The following is an 18,584-nucleotide window of genomic DNA, read 5'->3' as shown; positions in this document are numbered from 1 at the left end:
TGTTCCGTGGTCTCCTTCATGACGTAGTGCGGCATATTTTTGCAAAATGATGGAGTTTGTTGTATGCTGAACACTTCTTTCCTTGGGCAGGGCATGGTCCTTGGTGGGGGAACGGCCCTTCACAACCATAGCAGGTTCAGGCAGTAGATGGTGGTTTGCTGCGCTCTGACTTCTTAGCTAGATTATCAGTGGCTATGGCATTAACTTGCTCGTCTTTACCTGGCGTTGTTGCGCTGCCTCCATGTGCGCCTCTCGCACCTTTGATAGCTCCTTAGACCTCCCCATCGTTAATATATCCGCATGGACATCCCTGGGACCTGAAGTATCTGTTCTCTTAGTTTTGCAAATGTACATCCCTGGATAAATTGTGCTTGTATCACGTCATTAGCATCTGGCAGCGTGCTCGCCAGTTCTCGGACACTGGTGTAAAAACTGTAAACGGACTCTTCCGGTAGCTGCCTCGCCTTTCTCAGTAGGAAGCGCTCATAATCAGGGTTAGCAAGTGGCTCAAAATGCACCGTCAGGGCTGCCTTTAGCGTGGCTTACGTGTGGGGTGAGCCTGCCTCCGTCACTGACCTTCCCAGCTTGTGTATGGCAGCACCACCAAGGTGTAGCCGCATGGGGCTTTGTTGTTCAGCTTCCAGACCCACTGCCGCAAAGTATGTCTCCAGCCGGTACAACCAATCTTTTCACTTGGCCACTTGCACGGATGGCAGACCATCTATCAGGAATGGTTCAATGGGCGGTATCGGGACCACTGTGCGAATTTCCTGTGGATGCTGAGGGGTCTGTGGTAAGCTAGGCAGGTATGGAACGGTTTGGCTGTGATCCGGGTTTCAAAGGAGAAAGCCCCTTGACTCTTCCTTTCCCCGCTGGTGTCTATCTGCCTGCCCTTTATGATGCGTCCCTCCAAAAGTGTCACCTATTTGTTTCCTCAGATTTTGTAAACCTGCCCCGGGTGATGATGGCAGCAGTACCCCCCTTAGTTCAAGAGGAAAAATCAAACCAAAACAGCACATGCCCAGATGGCAGTGCAAATGTGCAGGGACTTGCCTGGAGCCACCTCCTCACAGTGCCAGCAGTACGCTAGCACAGGCACACACCTTCCAGAAGAGAGAAAGTTGAAAAACGCTCAGCGCATTGGAAGGGGGTGGGGCTTCAGCGTGCCCCTGCTGGGGCTCGATCTCCATGAATGAGAGGCAGCAAGCACAGCTGGGCTGAAGGAATGCGGCGTGCGGTGGCGGCCTCACCTGGCCAGGCTAGACGACGTCATCCCCTCCATAAACAACGCAGGGCGGAGGCCGGCAATTTCAAGCGCCCGGGAAGCACCCGGGGAGAGGCCGATGACATCGAGCACAGGGCACAGCGCTGCAGGCACGTGTCGAACGCAGGACACAGCGCTGCATCTATGTGTAGGGTCGACCACTCCTCGTCGCCAGCTTGTGGCATGCTCGAACAGGCCCCAATTATGTGACCACGCCACTAATAGGAATGAATGACACACACACCAGTAGAACATTGGGGTGGAACTCGAATGCCTGCATCAGGTTCCGATACCCCTTCTAAGTCTAGCATTCTGCATCCGGCTCGTCCTTCACATGGGCCCTACCTTGGTGCGGATTTCCATGGGCGTGATGCCATATGCACCCCCATCGGCAGACCATCAGCGGTGAGGTCCACCAGAACATAACACTGTCTACTTCCCGCCGAAACTTCAGGGCATTAAAATGTCCCCTGCCTCCATCTGTAGGCTCTGGACTCCAGCTGAAGCTCCTTCCCGAAGAGGTTGTTTCCCAGACCTTTTTTTAACCATTTTTGCTACACCACAGACTACTGCCTGTGAGTTTCCAGTGCTCTCCGGTTGGAAGTCACCTTCAAGTCTTCTTGTCTGCAGCCTAGCCAGTCTTGCACAGGTTGTGGTCTGGCATATCAAGTGGGTAATATCATTATAACTTAAATACAGATTTACACGTTTTTTACTTCACATCTAGGTACCTTGATATAAATATCGTTAAAGTATGTATATTTGGAGTTAGGTATAGAAAATCTGTACCTACTTGATTGCTGATATTTTTGTTCCCGAAAGTATGGCTATGATATTAACGTATAGTGGTATTCCCTACTTTATATTCACGATCCACATCACTTGCAGACTGGTCTGCCACTACACCCTAACAAAGTGTCTCCTGTACAGCATCCCAATTCTTTATTTAATCCAACTAGACTCTACTCCCTCCTCTCTGCACTATTATTCTCTACTAATTACTCACCATAAGTATAATCTTTCTGGCACACTAATGCGACTATCCGGCACACCTTTTTGCTCAAACTTAATCATCCTTTGCATCGCAACAAGGGTTTGTCTCATCATATTATTCTTTCCGCAGTCCTTCTAATATCCTATCTCCTTAATAAGACTAGACATTTCTCTCGCCTCAGTCCTTCTCTCCTCTCTGCTACTATCTTATTTCAGTGTACATCTCTCTATCTGCTACTGTCTTCACTAGCATTCTGTTTACCTCTTTAATTTCTTCTATACATTTTTTCTCTGATATCTTCCTCTACCATTCTCCTTATTAACTCACTTTCCTCAGCAATCTTCTCTACTACTCTCTGTACGTCATCTATACAAAAGATTTCACTACTGCTGTGAGTGCTTACCTTACATTACCTCTATTTCCACCCTACATTTCCCGCTACACTTTTTACCAAAGTCCCTATTCTCTTTTGGCATATTTTACCATACGACTAAAATTAGTTTACTCCTGAGGCGCACATAATACCCTATGTCAGACACCTTCCTCACCCTTTGCCACACATTAAAAGAAAGTGAACACTACCAACCATATACACATAGTTTGTTTCCACACTTCCTCCCCCGCAATTCTCATCTGTCATGCATGCTTCAGAATCCGAGATCAGCAAATGCACACAAGGCCAATGTTGCTAATCTCACTTCTAGCAATCTGGATCTTGGATGCTTCACTGAATCCTGACTGAACCAATACTCCCATTCCACCATGGACTCCTTAGATCCCCAAAACTATCCAATTATTTGCAAGGACAGGCCATCCAGGGTTGCGGCACCACAATCATTCACAAAACATCCCTCGAATGCTCATAATTCACAGCACTATCCTTCCCCTCCATTCAATGCTTATAAGTTGCTGTCTGGATATCTCCATCCTACACCCACTTCTGACACATAATCTTTCACCCTAACCCAACCTCGAAACTGATTTTGGAATGTACATTTCACAATACATCACCTCTTGCCAAACGCTGTAGGAGAACATCACCTGTCTCTGAGACTTGATGTTTGAAATGGCCCTTTAGGCACGGTTATCCCCAAAAGTTTTGCTTTCCTCCTCCTGTTTGTCTAATCAGTGCTAAAATGCATGTGCTCTCTCCTCTAAAACATGGTATGATTGGTTTACACCTGTTTGGAATATTTGTTTAACTTATAAGTCCCTTGTAAAGTGGTACACCAATAATCAAGGAGTGTAAATTAAATGCTACTAGTGGGCCTGCAGCACTGATTGGGCCACCAACAGAAGTAGCCTTTCAGACCTGTATCAGGTCTGCCACCGCAGGGCGTGTGTGTGAAGTTTACTTCCACTTAAATTTGGCATTTGAAACTACTTGATAAGCCTTAAACTTCCCTTGTATTACACATAAGTCACCCCTAAGGTAGGCCCTTCATGACTAAACACCAACCTGCTGTCATTCTAAAAACGCACCTCTTCAGACTGTATCTGACTTTAAAGGACTAAGGGCCAGATGTAGGTCACCAAGTACCGGTCGGTGATTGAGATGTAGGGGGCCTTAAATTTACCGATTCGGTATATTTACAGAATCGGTAAATTTACCGATTCTGTAAATTACCGAATCTGTAAATTTACCGAATCTCAAATTTGTGATGTAGGTGGCACTGAAAACAGTGCCACCGGCCCTGAAGAATTCGTTATTTACCATGACATACTATGTCATGGTAAATAACGAATTCCTGTGTACATGCACATCTGTGCATGTACACCTGTGCCATGTGGAGCACATACATGCCCTAAGGGCATGTATGTGTGCCACATGGCACACAAGCCAGAATCAGGGGTGCAACAGGGTGTCAAAGTGACACCTTGTCCCCCTTGCAAATTCGGTAATTTTACCGAATCGGTATTTACCGATTCGGTAATTGACATTGATTCCTATGGGCCTCAAGGCCCATAGGAATCAATGGCAATTACAGAATCGGTAAATACCGATTCATTAATTACCGAATCATACCGATTCGGTAATTAATTTGGTAAAATTACCTACATCCCGATTGCCAGTTCTTAAATACCGAATCGGTATGATTCGGTATTTAAGAATCGATAATCTGGGATTACCTACATCGGGCCCCAATTGCCTTGTTATTATATATGCCCTACTTCCTTCCGCTCAATTTGTATACCCAATTTCCCCATGCCACTTTCCTCCCTGCTGTCTACCTAACCCTTTGTTCTACTCCTTTTTCCTAGTTGGGTGCTCCAGCTGTACCCTCTCCCACTCTTTTCCCCTCTACCTCCTCCTCTCTCCTGTTGTCCTTCTGCTTCTTCCTTCCCCGCCTCTCTCTGCACTTTCACTTCTACTTCCTAGTTCACTTATACCCTCCTATGCTTCCCTTAATCATGAACTCCTTTTGGTCCCTCCACTGTGTTTTCAACCACTCATACTGTCTATTATTCGAGGTAAGACCACAGCGTCCTTTTCCTTGTTATATTGTATAGCTGCCATAAACTTCACGGTGCTATAGAAATCTGTTAAAGAAATAAATAGCTTAGTTGGATATCAACACCCCCCCTATTAAACAATGACCACCCCACACACACTCAATATAGCTCTGGTGCACCACTTAGTGGGACCTCACCGAGCTCACAGCATCCCAATCTACACAAATAATAAGCCTCCTCTGCCTTTTAATTCCGTCCCACACCCATAAAATGTATTTTCTCAGTACTTGATTATGGTTTTCAGCTACAATGATCCTCTGGTTGAAAGCACACTTCCTTTAGCTTGCTACTGAACTAGGAATGCTCCCTCTTTTCCACAAGAGCTTCCTGGAATAGCATGGCTGCTATCTCATCACTGTTGCTCAGACAATTATTTGATGAATACTAATAAGGAACTTGTTTTGAGTCAGTTTTGGTGTACAAACATAAACTTCTTAGGGTCTTACAAGGCCACCAGAAGGTGATTTAGAGTTGACGAGAAACGTGTTTTGCAAAGACATCTAGCGGAATAATAGTACTTTTATCGGTGCGCCTCCATTTGATCACTCGTGCTTATTGGTGGCACAGGGCTGGCAGCGGGGTGATGGAATTTACCCTAGAGCTTTCTGTCGGGCTCCTGAACTGCACTGTATCACATTCACAGTCTCTGCTATGCAGGGCCACAGGCCCCTAGCCCTATCAGTCCACTCCCTGTAACAGAGAGTTTTCTTCAAATAGTACTGCTACTCGTGTACCTCAAACAACCCCTTGGCTTTCTCGCCAAAGTGAGGTGAGTCCAGTATTCTCTCCATCCGTCTCCTATCCTACACAGTGTTCACGACGCCAGACAATTGCTGTCACCCACTTACACACTATCAAAGTAATGTAGATGACAATAAGACATCAGTCTCTACACACTATACTGATAGCATTCCTAAATGTTAATTTATGACCCCATTATGTAAACACAAAAGGAGCAAATACCAGCAGCGGTCTTTGCAGGTAAGAGCGGTGGGGCGGGGATGGGGGGATATCGACAGACGTCAGATTAGGATTTATTAAATTTTCCCTATTCCGTCGGCTGTTGACTCAACCCTCGCCCCACTGCGCTTACCTACATGGACCGCTGCTGGCAGATACCATGCTTATTCAGGAAACTCATCATTGCTTAAGTCTACTAAATGTTGCCTCTCCTTTTTTACTTCAAATGGCCCACTCATTGCCTTCCATTTTCTGCATCCCTCTTCTCTCTGAGTACAGTCTATTCTAAATCACATGCATGTTTGCCTTAATCTACCTATTGAATTTCTGCAAATTGCCTACAGCGCATTCCAAAGATCACAACCTCTCCTTCTTTGAAAGTCATACCCCTGCAACCCAAATGTACCTACTCTCCCCTTTCCTCCAATTACCCCACCAAACAGCTGCATGAATTCACATATACTTTCCTCCATTAATAATCACATGTACCTCCTATTAATTTAAGCTACTACAAAGAAACTAGAGTAAACGCGTGGAATCTTCTGCCTGAGCACACAAGACTAATATCAATCATAGCCAATAACTCTGGACATGGCTGGTCTGGGAACCCAAAGCAGCCCTGGCAATGTTGATGGACCAGCCCACCTGCTGCTTTTATTATTGCGGGCTGATATAGTAGCACCGCTGCAAAACCGGACCCCCGTAACACAAATGGCCCCAACCTTTCCAGCCTCCTGGAGAAATGCCCAATGCCCGCTACGGCCAGTCCGGCCCTGGCGTAACCACGAACGTAGGGTTCCAGAACAGTGTTCTGGCCACTATAAAGAGCATCAAAACCTTGTAAGGGGTAGTAAGCACTATATAAAAGTGATTACACTATATATAGTACCACCTGGATGCCTACTTGGTAATACAAGGAGTTTAGAATTTTGGGGATTGTTTACTATGCATATGTTTGTTCAATGATGCGCTGCCTCGTGACGTTTAAGTGATATGTTAAAGCACTGTTACACTCAAAGTACATAACTAGAAATGTGTTATTATATGTTCTTTTGCTCTGGTGGGTTGTTTTCTACATAATAAACTTGGCTACTGTACCATAAGTTTGTATTTGGCTTTCAGGTCTACCTACCTAGCATTTTTTTCTTAATATGAAATTGAGTAAACGGTCAAACACTGCCACTGGATTCGTCTACTTTATAACTATTAAAAGCACCATTTAGGTCCTGGTAATTTGCTGCAAACGAGGCCACGCCTCTGCTCGCAGGTCTGATTTCTCTTATGCATTTTTCAGAAAGTGACTTGCTGTGTCTGCTGCTGTTTCTTACGTTTTTTTTCTTTCCCCGAAGGTAATGCTTTAGGAGTCATAGAAACAAGTGAACGAGTTAAAGCAGCTCATGCCAAAAAGAATTCACTACAAGAGCAGCTGATGAAAATCACCAAGCAGCTCGACATGCCTGATCAAGGTATGAATCTGAATAAACTTAGGAGTTTGTAAGCAGATTGTATACATCAATTACCCAAAAGATGCAAGCTCTGTTCATTCATGATTTTGAATTATAGACACTGATATGTAAAAGTCAGTGGCAATGTGTATACACTGTAGGCTGCACAATGTCCTAAAACTGCACCGAAAAGGTCAAGTCTGTTTTAGTTTTCAGCATGATTTGTAGGGTGCTGTGAAATGTTTTTTTATGCTTTAAATCTCATAATTGAAATTTTCCAACATACATGACATTTTATAATGAAAACTTTCAAGAAGTATTTTCCTTCAGCTTAGAATATAGTGTTTCAAACTTGTTTTTAGAAGGTTCCAAGAAGCACACGATATAAGGAGAATACATTGATGTCATATTTGATTCAAGTATTTTAGCGGAATTCCTGTTTTTCAGTACATTTTTATTTTTGAAAGAAGGCTTGACATTGGCATGGAATGCTGCAGTTAAAGCAGACACCCACATATTGCAAGCAAGCAAGGTCTAAATATAAAGGTCTTCATTGTGCCTCTGCCAGTCAACAGACGAGCAGGACTTTGGAACATGGGTATACGATACCATTACAATTGCTGCAATGGTCTGCGAGATTGCTGCCATCTCATATTTGAGAGATTTAAAGATGTTCCATAGGGCTGCCCATACTGTGGTGCAACTCAAAGGAAGCAGGATGCTGCTCAGATTTGACAACCTGTCAATCAAGCTACGCTTACAGAACAAATGTTCCCTCTAAACCCTTCCTTTCCAAACTTCTGTGATTCACATTGTCCCCTGCACTGTGTGGCCTGGTTGTGGCTACCTTAAAGGGCTATCTGGCTGCCCTGTCCACCTTCATCTGTCTTCCTGACCAGTCATACTTCCTAGCCATAGAGGTTTATGCCTTTCATATGGGCCAGTCTGGTACCCTTCCATCCTTCTTCATTCTTACTCATCTCAAGAAAGGAGGAGAAGCAGCTGCATAAACTGGATTCTAGACATGCTGTACCATATTACATTGATCAGATTTGACAGGACATTGTTGTGTTACCCCTAGTTTATTAGGGTCACACCCGGTACATCCTCTGAGCCTCAAAAGGTAATTACAACCTTTCCAGATCAATTGAGAACTGGCAAATACTCCAAATTCACAAAGTTAGGCTTTAGTGAAAGGGAATGTATAAATATCTGTCACAGAAGCCCTCATTCTGGCACCGTATACTTAGAATCCTGACTTGCAACCCCATAAATTGGTACGCACACGCAATATTTGCTATTTCCACATATAATTGTTAATTATGTATTAGAACATTGGAATGTTGGTAGCTCCATTGAAAACAATGGAGTGCTCCGGGCGTATAATGGCTGGTATAAGCCAAGGGCTCCAGAATTCCAATGCTTCTTTGTTCACAGCTCTGTCTGTGAACAAAGGTTTCAGGGAACCTGAGGGGATTTCAATCCCCTTGCGCTATCTAAACAGCTTTATTTGTTAGAACATTCTGCCCTCAAGTGGCAGAATGTTCTAATAGCCTAATAGCCCTTCATAGCAGGGCTATACCGGCTATTAAAGTCCTGCTGCCTTGTAAAAGTACCTCGCCTTCGGCTCTGGCCTTTAACGCTGCAGCGGGCCTTTAATAGCCGGTATAGCCCGCTACTGCGGGCCATAAGGCTACATTGGAACAGTGGAATGTTGAACGCACTACTGAAGACAATTGAATGGCTAAAGAGCTAATAACGGCTGGTATAAGCCATCTGTTCCAACATTCTAATGTTTATCTTACTCTTTCTCCCTTTTTAATTTTGAACCTACTTACATAAGTTGAAGGGAAGATCTAATAGACTTGGAGCCCTTCTGCTTTGTGTTATACTGGTTGTTAAAGACCTCCGGCCTATAGCTCAAAGCCTTCAACAATCCGTGTAGCTCTCAACAGCGAACTACAAGGCTACATTATTAGTCTACAAATCAAATGTATTAGAATGAGTGTAAGTATTATAAACATCTCAGCACAATTAAGCAAATTAGGTCAAAGTTCAAATGTGTCCCAATCACATTTCAGCATTAATTGCTATTTTAATAGTTTTAATTTGATTGGTTGTAATCAGGCCTCTAACAACATGATTGAGTTACTTTTTATTTATATAAGCTAATAGAAGCTCCCCGCGTACGTTATGGTACCTCCAGACTCAAAGCTGGAAATCTGTCGTTCACTGCTTATTATGAAGGATATTCAAACATTACTGTTTGTTCAAAACATATTCTGACACTGCTATTTTCCTTCTTCGGTTATGTCCTTTGTAGCTTTCTCTTCAGTTACGTTCACAAAGAACGTGTGTGCCATAGAATATAAATTGTCCTTTCTTGCTCTGGTTAGCATACGTTAGAGAAAACATGACAACCCCAGCACATGTTTGTTAACTGCAAGAATAAAATGATAAGCAGACCTACTTTTTGTCACCTAAGCCTTTCACTTTCACCCCACATGGATAGAATCTAAATACAAAGAAAATGTTAAGTTAGCATGTGTTATATGCAGTCAGGCCTGTATTGCACGTAACATGAAAAACATACTTAAAAGCTCTGCCACGCAAACCAGTAGATTGGATGATCTTCATGGCCTTTGCCAGAACTAAATCACGTAAAACAAATGCACCATTTCTCTTTGGGCCAATCCTTTTCAAAAGATTTGCTATGCCTTGGCTGAGAAAGGCAGTTGTGAAGCATTTGTGTCCTCTCCACTAGGGCCATGATTGCTTTCAGTGCTCTCACCAGGTGTGTTCTGGTGGCTGACATCTTCCTGGTGGCTACATGGTCATCCTTGCATACTTTTGGCAAACATTGCTGTTTCTCAGCTCAGGCAGTGATAGGTACATTGAGAGAGCTGTGTTACATGACTTCCTTGGTTAATCAGTACTACTCAGCCCCACGTCCCAGGGAGGTATTGCTTTGAGTTTCATTTAGAGGATGAAGAATATGTAGCAACATTTATTGATCTGAAAAAAAGGTTACTCATCTTCAGTAACATTATTTCTGGTGGATACACAGATTCCTCAACGACTCCCTCCTCTTCCTCCAGTGAGAAAGTGCAATGAATAATAAGCATACCAAGGTATACAAACTAGGCCTGGGTGAAATTTAACTAATACTGGAGTAATTTGCGTAATTGTTTGGAATTTCATGTTATGCTCGTTAAGCAAAATTATACTTTTACGCCACTACACATAATTACACACCTGTTCGTGGTAAACATTTACCATAAATGCACCAGAATAACAGAACTTGAGCTTCTGTGCTCACAATAAATTTCTTTAAATGCATTCTCTCTTCAAACATTAAAGTAAGCAAGGACACATTTTGCGGTAAAATATAGTGTGAAATGTCAGATTTCCATTTCGTACATTTAAGCATAATTTTGCTGAACTTTCACATAATTACATGAATGCAAATTATGCGAATTTCACACATCTCGAATGAAAGCATGGTAAGTGGTGTAATTGTTGCTGTTGTAAACGCTTTTTTTGGTTCCTTCGTGCTCGGCATTTTGGGGCATGGAAAATAGATCAGAAATCAATGCCAGGGTACTGATTGGCACCAGATGAACTCTCATGCAGGCATTTTCAGTGGGCAGTCATGGCTGAAACTGCATGGTGCCATCTAGTTGTGATAGACATCTATTATTGGTGAAAATATTTTCTGGGCCAGTCTGATTTGTAAAAGCAAATTCATAAGGCGAGGAATATACAGCAAGATTATGCAGGCACCAGAAATATTGTTAACAAAGATAAGTAACTTTTCCTTCAAGGTCAATATTCATTGTCTGAGCTTTGAAATGCACCTATTTCTGCTTATACTGCACAGACCCCCTTCTTCCCCCAGCTTTTCGTGATTTCGCAAATCACAATATTGCCACAAAATCCAAAACTGCAGCAAAAACAAAAGAAACAGTCTCCTGTGCAGTATTTATTTAATCGTCTTGTTTCTTATTTCATTAAAAGGCTGCCTGGCCAGGCAAGAAAAGAAAAAAAAACAGACACTACAGTGAGACTCATTCTTCTTTTTTTTAGTTTGGAGTTTTTTTTCTAAACTTTTCGATTCCATTTTGCTATCCACCTACCCTAGGAAGTCCATACGGGCACAGATTATCACAGCACACTACTACATACATGCGGTTTTTGAATTGCTGCACATTAGCGTGTTCCAATTACTGTAAATTTGCTGTTAAATATTTCCTGAACGGTAACCAAACTACATTTTATCAAGGAAAAAAACAAGGAGTTTGTCATGTGCAAAAGGTTCCTGTAACAACTCTGTGCTTTAATCTATAAATCTATTGCCAAGTCATCCCGCCCATTGAGACGTAATTTATAGACCATGTAGCCTAAGTTAGATAACATCCCATATTATGAGAAGTTTTATATATCTAGCTTTATATCAATAGCTATATATATAGCTATATTACCTACTGGCGGTCGCCAATGGGTATTTATAGTTAGAACCTAGTTTCCACAGGAAAAGCTTTTTTTGATTTGCTAATAACTTTGACGTCGTTTGACGAATCTGCGCAAAATTCTCCAAAAAAAAGTTTATCCAAGTCAGCTCCTATCCTGAAAGTTTGGGGGTGATTTGTAAAGCGGGGGCTGAGAAAAAAGGGAGGTCCCAAAACACGTTTTTCGTGTGTTCATTTCCATACGAAATTTTGAGGCAGGCTACAGCCCGAACTGCTGAATGACCTGTTTTTTAAATGGTGTAAATCCGTTCAGTAGTTGCTGAGAAATTAAAAAAATAAGAGTCAAAAAATCAATTTCCCATAGGAAACTTTAGGCAAGGCTACAGCCCGAACTGCTGAACGGAATTACCCCAAATTTGGCAAAAAGGTAATGCTTGGTTCAGAAAGCAAACTTTTTTTAAAATGCTGTAAATCCGTTCAGTAGTTGCTGAGAAATTAAAAAAATAAAAGTGTTGATATCTATGGACGCGGTGGCTTCACGAACCCTCCAGACCACAAGCTTTATTCTAATTGGCTGTCAACACTTCAAACCAGGAAGTGTTGGCAGCCATCTTGTGACTCGGTAGAAACGAGTCACAAGAAAACAGAGAATTAGGCATGAAAAACAAGAAATGGGGGCACGGTAAAAACACCCTGACTCCCTAGGCCTGCTCAGGGGGTTCCACAAGGACCCCCCGGGCCAAAAAAAAGCATTTTTTAAACAAAAAAATCAACCAAATTCGCAATGGGTGCGCGAATCTGGACAAAAAAAATAAAAATTAAGCGCGGCTCCCGGACCCTTTTTACACCTCTCTGCAACGCAGGTCTGTGGCGCTTACTAGAGGTACCTAGTGGGCTAGTTGCCCCCCAGCGACCCTCAGGAATCAAGGGGAATAAATCCCCCAATTCACAACGCGTCAGGGGGCGCGTTTGCACAGTGGTGCAGGGAGGGAGCGGGGCCTGACATAGCAAGTGTGCAAACACACCCCCTGGCACATTGTAAATTGGGGGATTAAGTCCCCTTGAATACTGAGGGTCCCAGGGGGCCAACAAGCCCACCAGGTACCTCCAGTATGCGCCACAGGGCTGTGCTGCAGAGAGGTGGCCCAAGGCCATGCCCCTTTTGACACCTCTCTGCAATACAACCCTGTGGCGCTTACTGGAGGTACCTGGTGGGCTAGTTGGCCCCCAGGGAGCCTCAGGATTCAAGGGAACTTAATCCCCCAACTTAAAACGCGCCATGGGGCGTGGTTGCACACTTGTCACATCAGGTCCTGCCCACTCCCTTCACCACTGTGCAAACGGGCCCTCTGGCGCATTGCTAGTTGGGGGATTAACTCCCCTTGAATCCTGAGTGTCCCTGGGGTCCAACTAGCCTACTTGGTACCTCCAGTAAGCGCCACAGGGTTGCGTTGCAGAGAGGTGTAAAAAGGGGCTTGGCCTCGAACCACCTCTCTGCAACGCAGCCCTGTGGCGCATACTGGAGGTACCTGGTGGGCTAGTTGGCCCACAGGGATCCTCAGGATTCAAAGGGGACTTAATCCCCCAAATTACAATGTGCTAGGGGGTGCATTTGCACAGAGGATCAGGGAGGGGGCGGGGCCTGATATAAGAAGTTAGCAATCCTGCTGTGTGGGACTTACTGATGGTAATAAAAGGAGTAGTGGGCCCCCATGGTTGATGTTGGGGGCTAACTACTCCTCCTGTTACCTCCGAACAGGCCATGCTCACCTTTCTCCACCACTCTGGAAATGCAACTGGTATGTTATAGTTAGAAATTAGCTTGTAAAAAAACCTTTGAAATTCACTGAAAAAAACATAGGTTTCAGGTATGTTATAGTTAGTTGGACATTTCACTCGTACAAAACTAAAAATAAATTCAGCCGTTATAGTTAGTTCAGCTAACTATAACTCACACCCCGGCAATGCACTGCTGATGACATCACATATTACATCATTCATGTCATGGTCAGTAACATCACTGATGACATCATCCATGTGAAAATCTGATGCTCCTTCTCACATTCTAATATAACATTTGATACACCCACTCTAAAATACAGACTACCATTTTCGAAACAATAGACACACCAATACCAGTTACTAAATACGCACTGACTGATTCCTAGGTGTACACACACATCCACTCATTCACCCATACAGTCACTCACACATGCAGCCACTCATTAATACAACACTATCATATGCACTTATACACCTACACAGTCACTCACACACCGCCACACATCCAGAGTTACTCACACGCCTAGTCAGTCATGCAAACAATCAATCATACTTCCATTTACTCACGTATACAGACACCACCTCACTTATTCATACAGATACTAACACATAATTACTCTCTTATAGAATCACTGATACAAGTACACACACATCCATGCAGAAACTCTCACAATCTCTGACTGTTACATACAGTCATTTATATACACCTTTACTCACATAAACTGCCTTTTACATATGTAGTTACTCGAACATGTAACACTGAGACATCCATTCCCTTACCAACACACCCATACACACACTCACCCACCCATACAACTATTTTCACATGCACTCTTGAACCCATACACCCAGTGAATCAACCACTCACACATCTCAGGCAGCCACACAAACACTCAGGCAACCAATCAATAACCTATATAGACACTCATGTAGCTACTCACCAACCCATGTAGCAGCTTACACAACAAAAGACAGACTGATACAGACATTCACACAATTTAATCACTAACGCATGCATTCAGTAAGACACATTTATCCACTCACTTATACAGTCTGTCACGCTCCTAATAAATTCTCCATCCAGACACTTATACACCCACTCATTCTTCAATACACCTTGTCATATATATAAAATATTTTTAAACTTTATAGAAACACACAGTCACTGCATGATGTCATCAGTGATGTCATCAGTAATGTCATTTGAGATGTAATCAGTTATGTCATCAGTGATGTCACTGACCATGTCATGAATGATGTAATATGTGATGTCATCAGCAGTGCATTGTGGGGGCGCGAGTTATAGTTAGCTGAACTAACTATAACGGACGAATTTCTGGTTTTGTACGAGTGAAATGTCCAACTAACTATAACATGCCTGAAACCTATGGTTTTTTCAGTGAATTTCTAAGGTTTTTTAACCTCTTGGCTGCTAGGCGTTTTCCCCCTCCTGTGCTGGGAATTACCATTTTGCTGTTTGCATGACGAGCTCAGCTCGTCATCAGCACACGACACCCGTGGGTGATGACGAGCTGAGCTCGTCATCAGCATCGAAAGGGTTAAATGCTAAATCTAACTGTAATGTGCCTGAAACCTATGTTTTTTCAGTGAATATATATATATATATATATATATATATATATATATATATATATATATATATATATAGTAATGTCATTGTTTTCTTGTTGTATTGCCCTTGATTTAGTGATACCTTTCAATGAGGGATTTAGAGTAAGTAGGCCTCTGAAATAGAAACCTAATGTATGCAGAGAAATATGTGTGCATGAGGGGGGTGGAGAGGGGTGTCCAGATGAGAACATTTTTAAGCCAGCCCTCCTACATCTTTGATATTATTACCTAAAAGGAGATTTGTCAAAGGCAAAAGAACTGGCTTTTATGAGCTGCAATCTCTCAGGTACCACACTTATCCTCCTATTGTACAGACACACCACTCATCCTACACATTGGTCACCCTACACTAGGAGAGGCATACTGCTTACCCTGAACTCACATAGGAACATCCTCCAGTTGAACTGAAAAGGCACACAGTGAACACTGAGCTCACTAACACTCACACAGGCACTTCCTGACCGTGACCCGTAAAGGTCTCACTCTGCACACACAAAGCACACAGCTATTCCTGCACATATAAAAGAAAGGCATGCAAAACTGGCACTTTACCTATGTTGCCCTCACACAGGCACACCCCCAATCCTGCACTCATTCATGCATTCTGCTCACCCTGCACTTAAACAGGCACACCTTGCACCTAAGCGCATTACTCATTCTCCACTCCTACAGACAAATAACTCATATTGCATGTTCCCCCCTGAGCCACCCTGGCAATGGTTCCTTGTAATCTGTTCTGCACAGCCTCTTCCTGACACCCCTAACATGTGCACATGTATTTCCTAGCCGCGGTCTGTGCAGGTAATAGCGGTGGGGTGGTGGGGCCGTGTAAGGGGGGATTCTGAGCGACGACGCAGAGGGAAAATTAATGATTTATTTAATTTTCCCTCAGCATCGCCCCACGGAATCCCCCCTTACACGGCCCCACCGCTGTTACCTGCACGGACTGTGGCTGGTATTTTCAAGTAAAAGGGGAGCAACTGGGTGGGAGGGGGGCAGAATACACGAGACACTTGACAGTCAGCTTACCCCTGTGCGCAGCCACCAATTCCATTCAGTGAGCCTAGTTTTGGTTAACGGAGGGCAGCTACACACTGGCAGGGTCAAATAAGTAGTAGTTTAAAAAAGCAGGCTCAATGAAATAAAGTATTTGCCTCAGATCAATCACTTTTATCAAGAAGGAAGCCAGGATTGATACCTGGTTTTTGTTAGTTTCACTGTGCAATATAGGAACTAGATGGGTATCCCTTTCTGGCATCAAAGGTCCTTAAAACTTATGTGGGATGAGATTAGATGAGAAGATAGCAGAGCGTGGGTGACAGGCAAAATGGTGTTGCGATTAGGAGACCATACAGCATGTCTTTTTCCTACAGATTACACTTTTATTAGGACACAGCTTTTAACTGTCACTAAAATAAGATGCTGTAAAAATGCTGAAAAAAACCCACAATATATGCTGCAAAATTTCTAATTTTGTGACGCAGAATTTCCTAATCCTTGTCGCAGTATCCTGGGGGCACTGATTATAGCTCACTTCTATGTGGAAGAGTATTCATGAAACAGACGTTTATTTGCCATGTACCAAATTATCTTTGCTAGCCTGTCTTCTATGTTATAAAAATGATTGTGACCAGTTTTAAGGAATAGGAGGACAAATATGTGACACGTTTGTCACATGCAGCAAAACCCACTATGTTTACCATCCCTTTTCCACAATGCCACATGTGCCATTACCAACCTTTTCATTTCGATATCATAATATAGCTGGATTTAAATGTTCTAGTTTGTCTTATTTTGCAAGATCCTAAATTAATACTAGTCCATAAAGAAATGATTCTATTCAGCGATATTGTACATTTAAAAAATTGTACGTAAAGATATGAGAATTATTTTATGTTAAGATGATGTTCTTATCTTGTTATAGGTTTGCAACATGTTTCAAGCTAGGTACATTAAGCTTTTTGGGATGTTTTTAATATGACTTTTTAGCAATTCTATCTATCTAAATGACAACTTATAGTTGGGTGGATTCCCACCAGAAAAAAGTACTGTTTTAACATTAGTGACTAAAGAAGGGAGGATCTCTGATATGACGTGTGTTTTTTCAACAGGTGATCTCAAAAATCGTTTTGAGCTATCCAAGAAGACCGCAGACGAATCTGTCAACACGTCAATGGCAGTGACAGATGTTACTGGCCCAATGTCTGAGAATTTGAAAACATTTGCAGAAAGTATTACCCAGTCAGGAAATGATTTGTCGGCATTCAACCGTGCAGTCGACACAGCTGATGACGCAGGTAATGCAGCCATTTGCCTTTGGTCTTCCATTTAAAAGAGGAATGTTACAGGCGTGCATCCTTTGCCCGTGGATCTTTTAAAGGTCATTCTGGCACAGTACATTTGTTTATCGAGCCTGGTACAGCTCAGCTGAGCTTTGTTTCTGAAGTCCTTTTGTTAATTTGTAAAATACAGTCTTGAGGTCACCCAATACCAGCAGTGCTTAATTTGTAAAATATGAAGTGCAGGTGCTAAAATGTTTGTTGAAGGCCACACCTACTTTTATCTGGCTCCACCCACTCCCTCCACTAGCTCCACCGACGTACTCTATTAGCTCCACCCACATCTTCAACTGGCTCTGCTAATAGGTGTTGTGTCCTGTTGGACTCAGTTGAATGCTTTGCCAGCCACTCCCTCGAGGGCTGGCCCACACAATCACCTACACCCATCCAACACAGGTGCTACCGATTTGGTGCCCTGCTAATAAAGGAGCACGAGTGCACGTACTCGTGGCCATTACCAGCAACTATGTTTCCGGTGTCGGTTTATGTCGCCTTCAACAGCATGTGGGCCTAGAGCCCACAAAGGATATCACAATAGGGACCCTACTCTTGCTATCACATTCGGTATGGTTGGTACTTTACCTTCAGGCGATCTCAGGAATGGGCCCGAGAGGTGAGCTGGCCTCCCTTGAAATGGGGAAACTCACTTACCCAGATAGGAAAAGCAGACCCGTGCCTTGGGTTAAACAAGGCCTCAATGGCACCTTGCAGGCAGCATGTAGGCCAGGCCTGTGTGTTTAATGGTAAGAGTAAACAACTGCAAGCTATCCCCATTCCCAAGCCTATCCCAGAGATGCTGTGCTGGCAGAGGATTCTTTGTTGAGCTTCCTGCAACAGCTGTGTGTTGTAGCTACTATTAGGTGTAGTGAGGGATAACTTATTTATCAGACACACCAAAATGATTTTAAAAAAAAGTGCCTCATTACAAAATTTGGGAAAAGAGCATATGTATTCCCACGCCCAGAATTACTAATACCAGGTGGCACAATAAATCTGCATGGCTTTTCATGGCCTTGTAAATATGGCCCCCTTTCATGCATTATTTTGTGTGAAAGGGGTGTTCCATGGGTGTTGCTGTAGTATTCACACGAAACACTAATGGATTCTGATGCATTCCCAGATTCACAGCGTTTTGTAAACCTTGAAATGCATTAGATTTTAACGCCTCCCCATGGGAGGCATAAA

General features: G+C 43.1%; 1 protein-coding gene across 1 annotated transcript in view; it reads left to right on the top strand.

Moving 5' to 3' along the window:
• The window catches only part of LAMA4 (laminin subunit alpha 4), a 583,946-nt gene that overhangs the window by 392,573 nt on the left and 172,789 nt on the right, over positions 1–18,584 (top strand). The window contains exons 18-19 of the mRNA XM_086926829.1: positions 7,082–7,198; positions 17,172–17,357. Coding sequence (XP_086782955.1) covers positions 7,082–7,198; positions 17,172–17,357 — 303 coding nt within the window. The remainder of the gene's footprint in view (positions 1–7,081; positions 7,199–17,171; positions 17,358–18,584) is intronic.

Source organism: Lissotriton vulgaris, chromosome 6 (assembly GCF_964263255.1).
Source record: "Lissotriton vulgaris chromosome 6, aLisVul1.2, whole genome shotgun sequence".
NCBI classification, from domain to species: Eukaryota; Metazoa; Chordata; class Amphibia; order Caudata; family Salamandridae; genus Lissotriton; species Lissotriton vulgaris.
The sequence above is the reverse complement of the archived record's forward strand: the minus strand, read 5'-3'. Positions and strand labels throughout refer to the sequence as shown.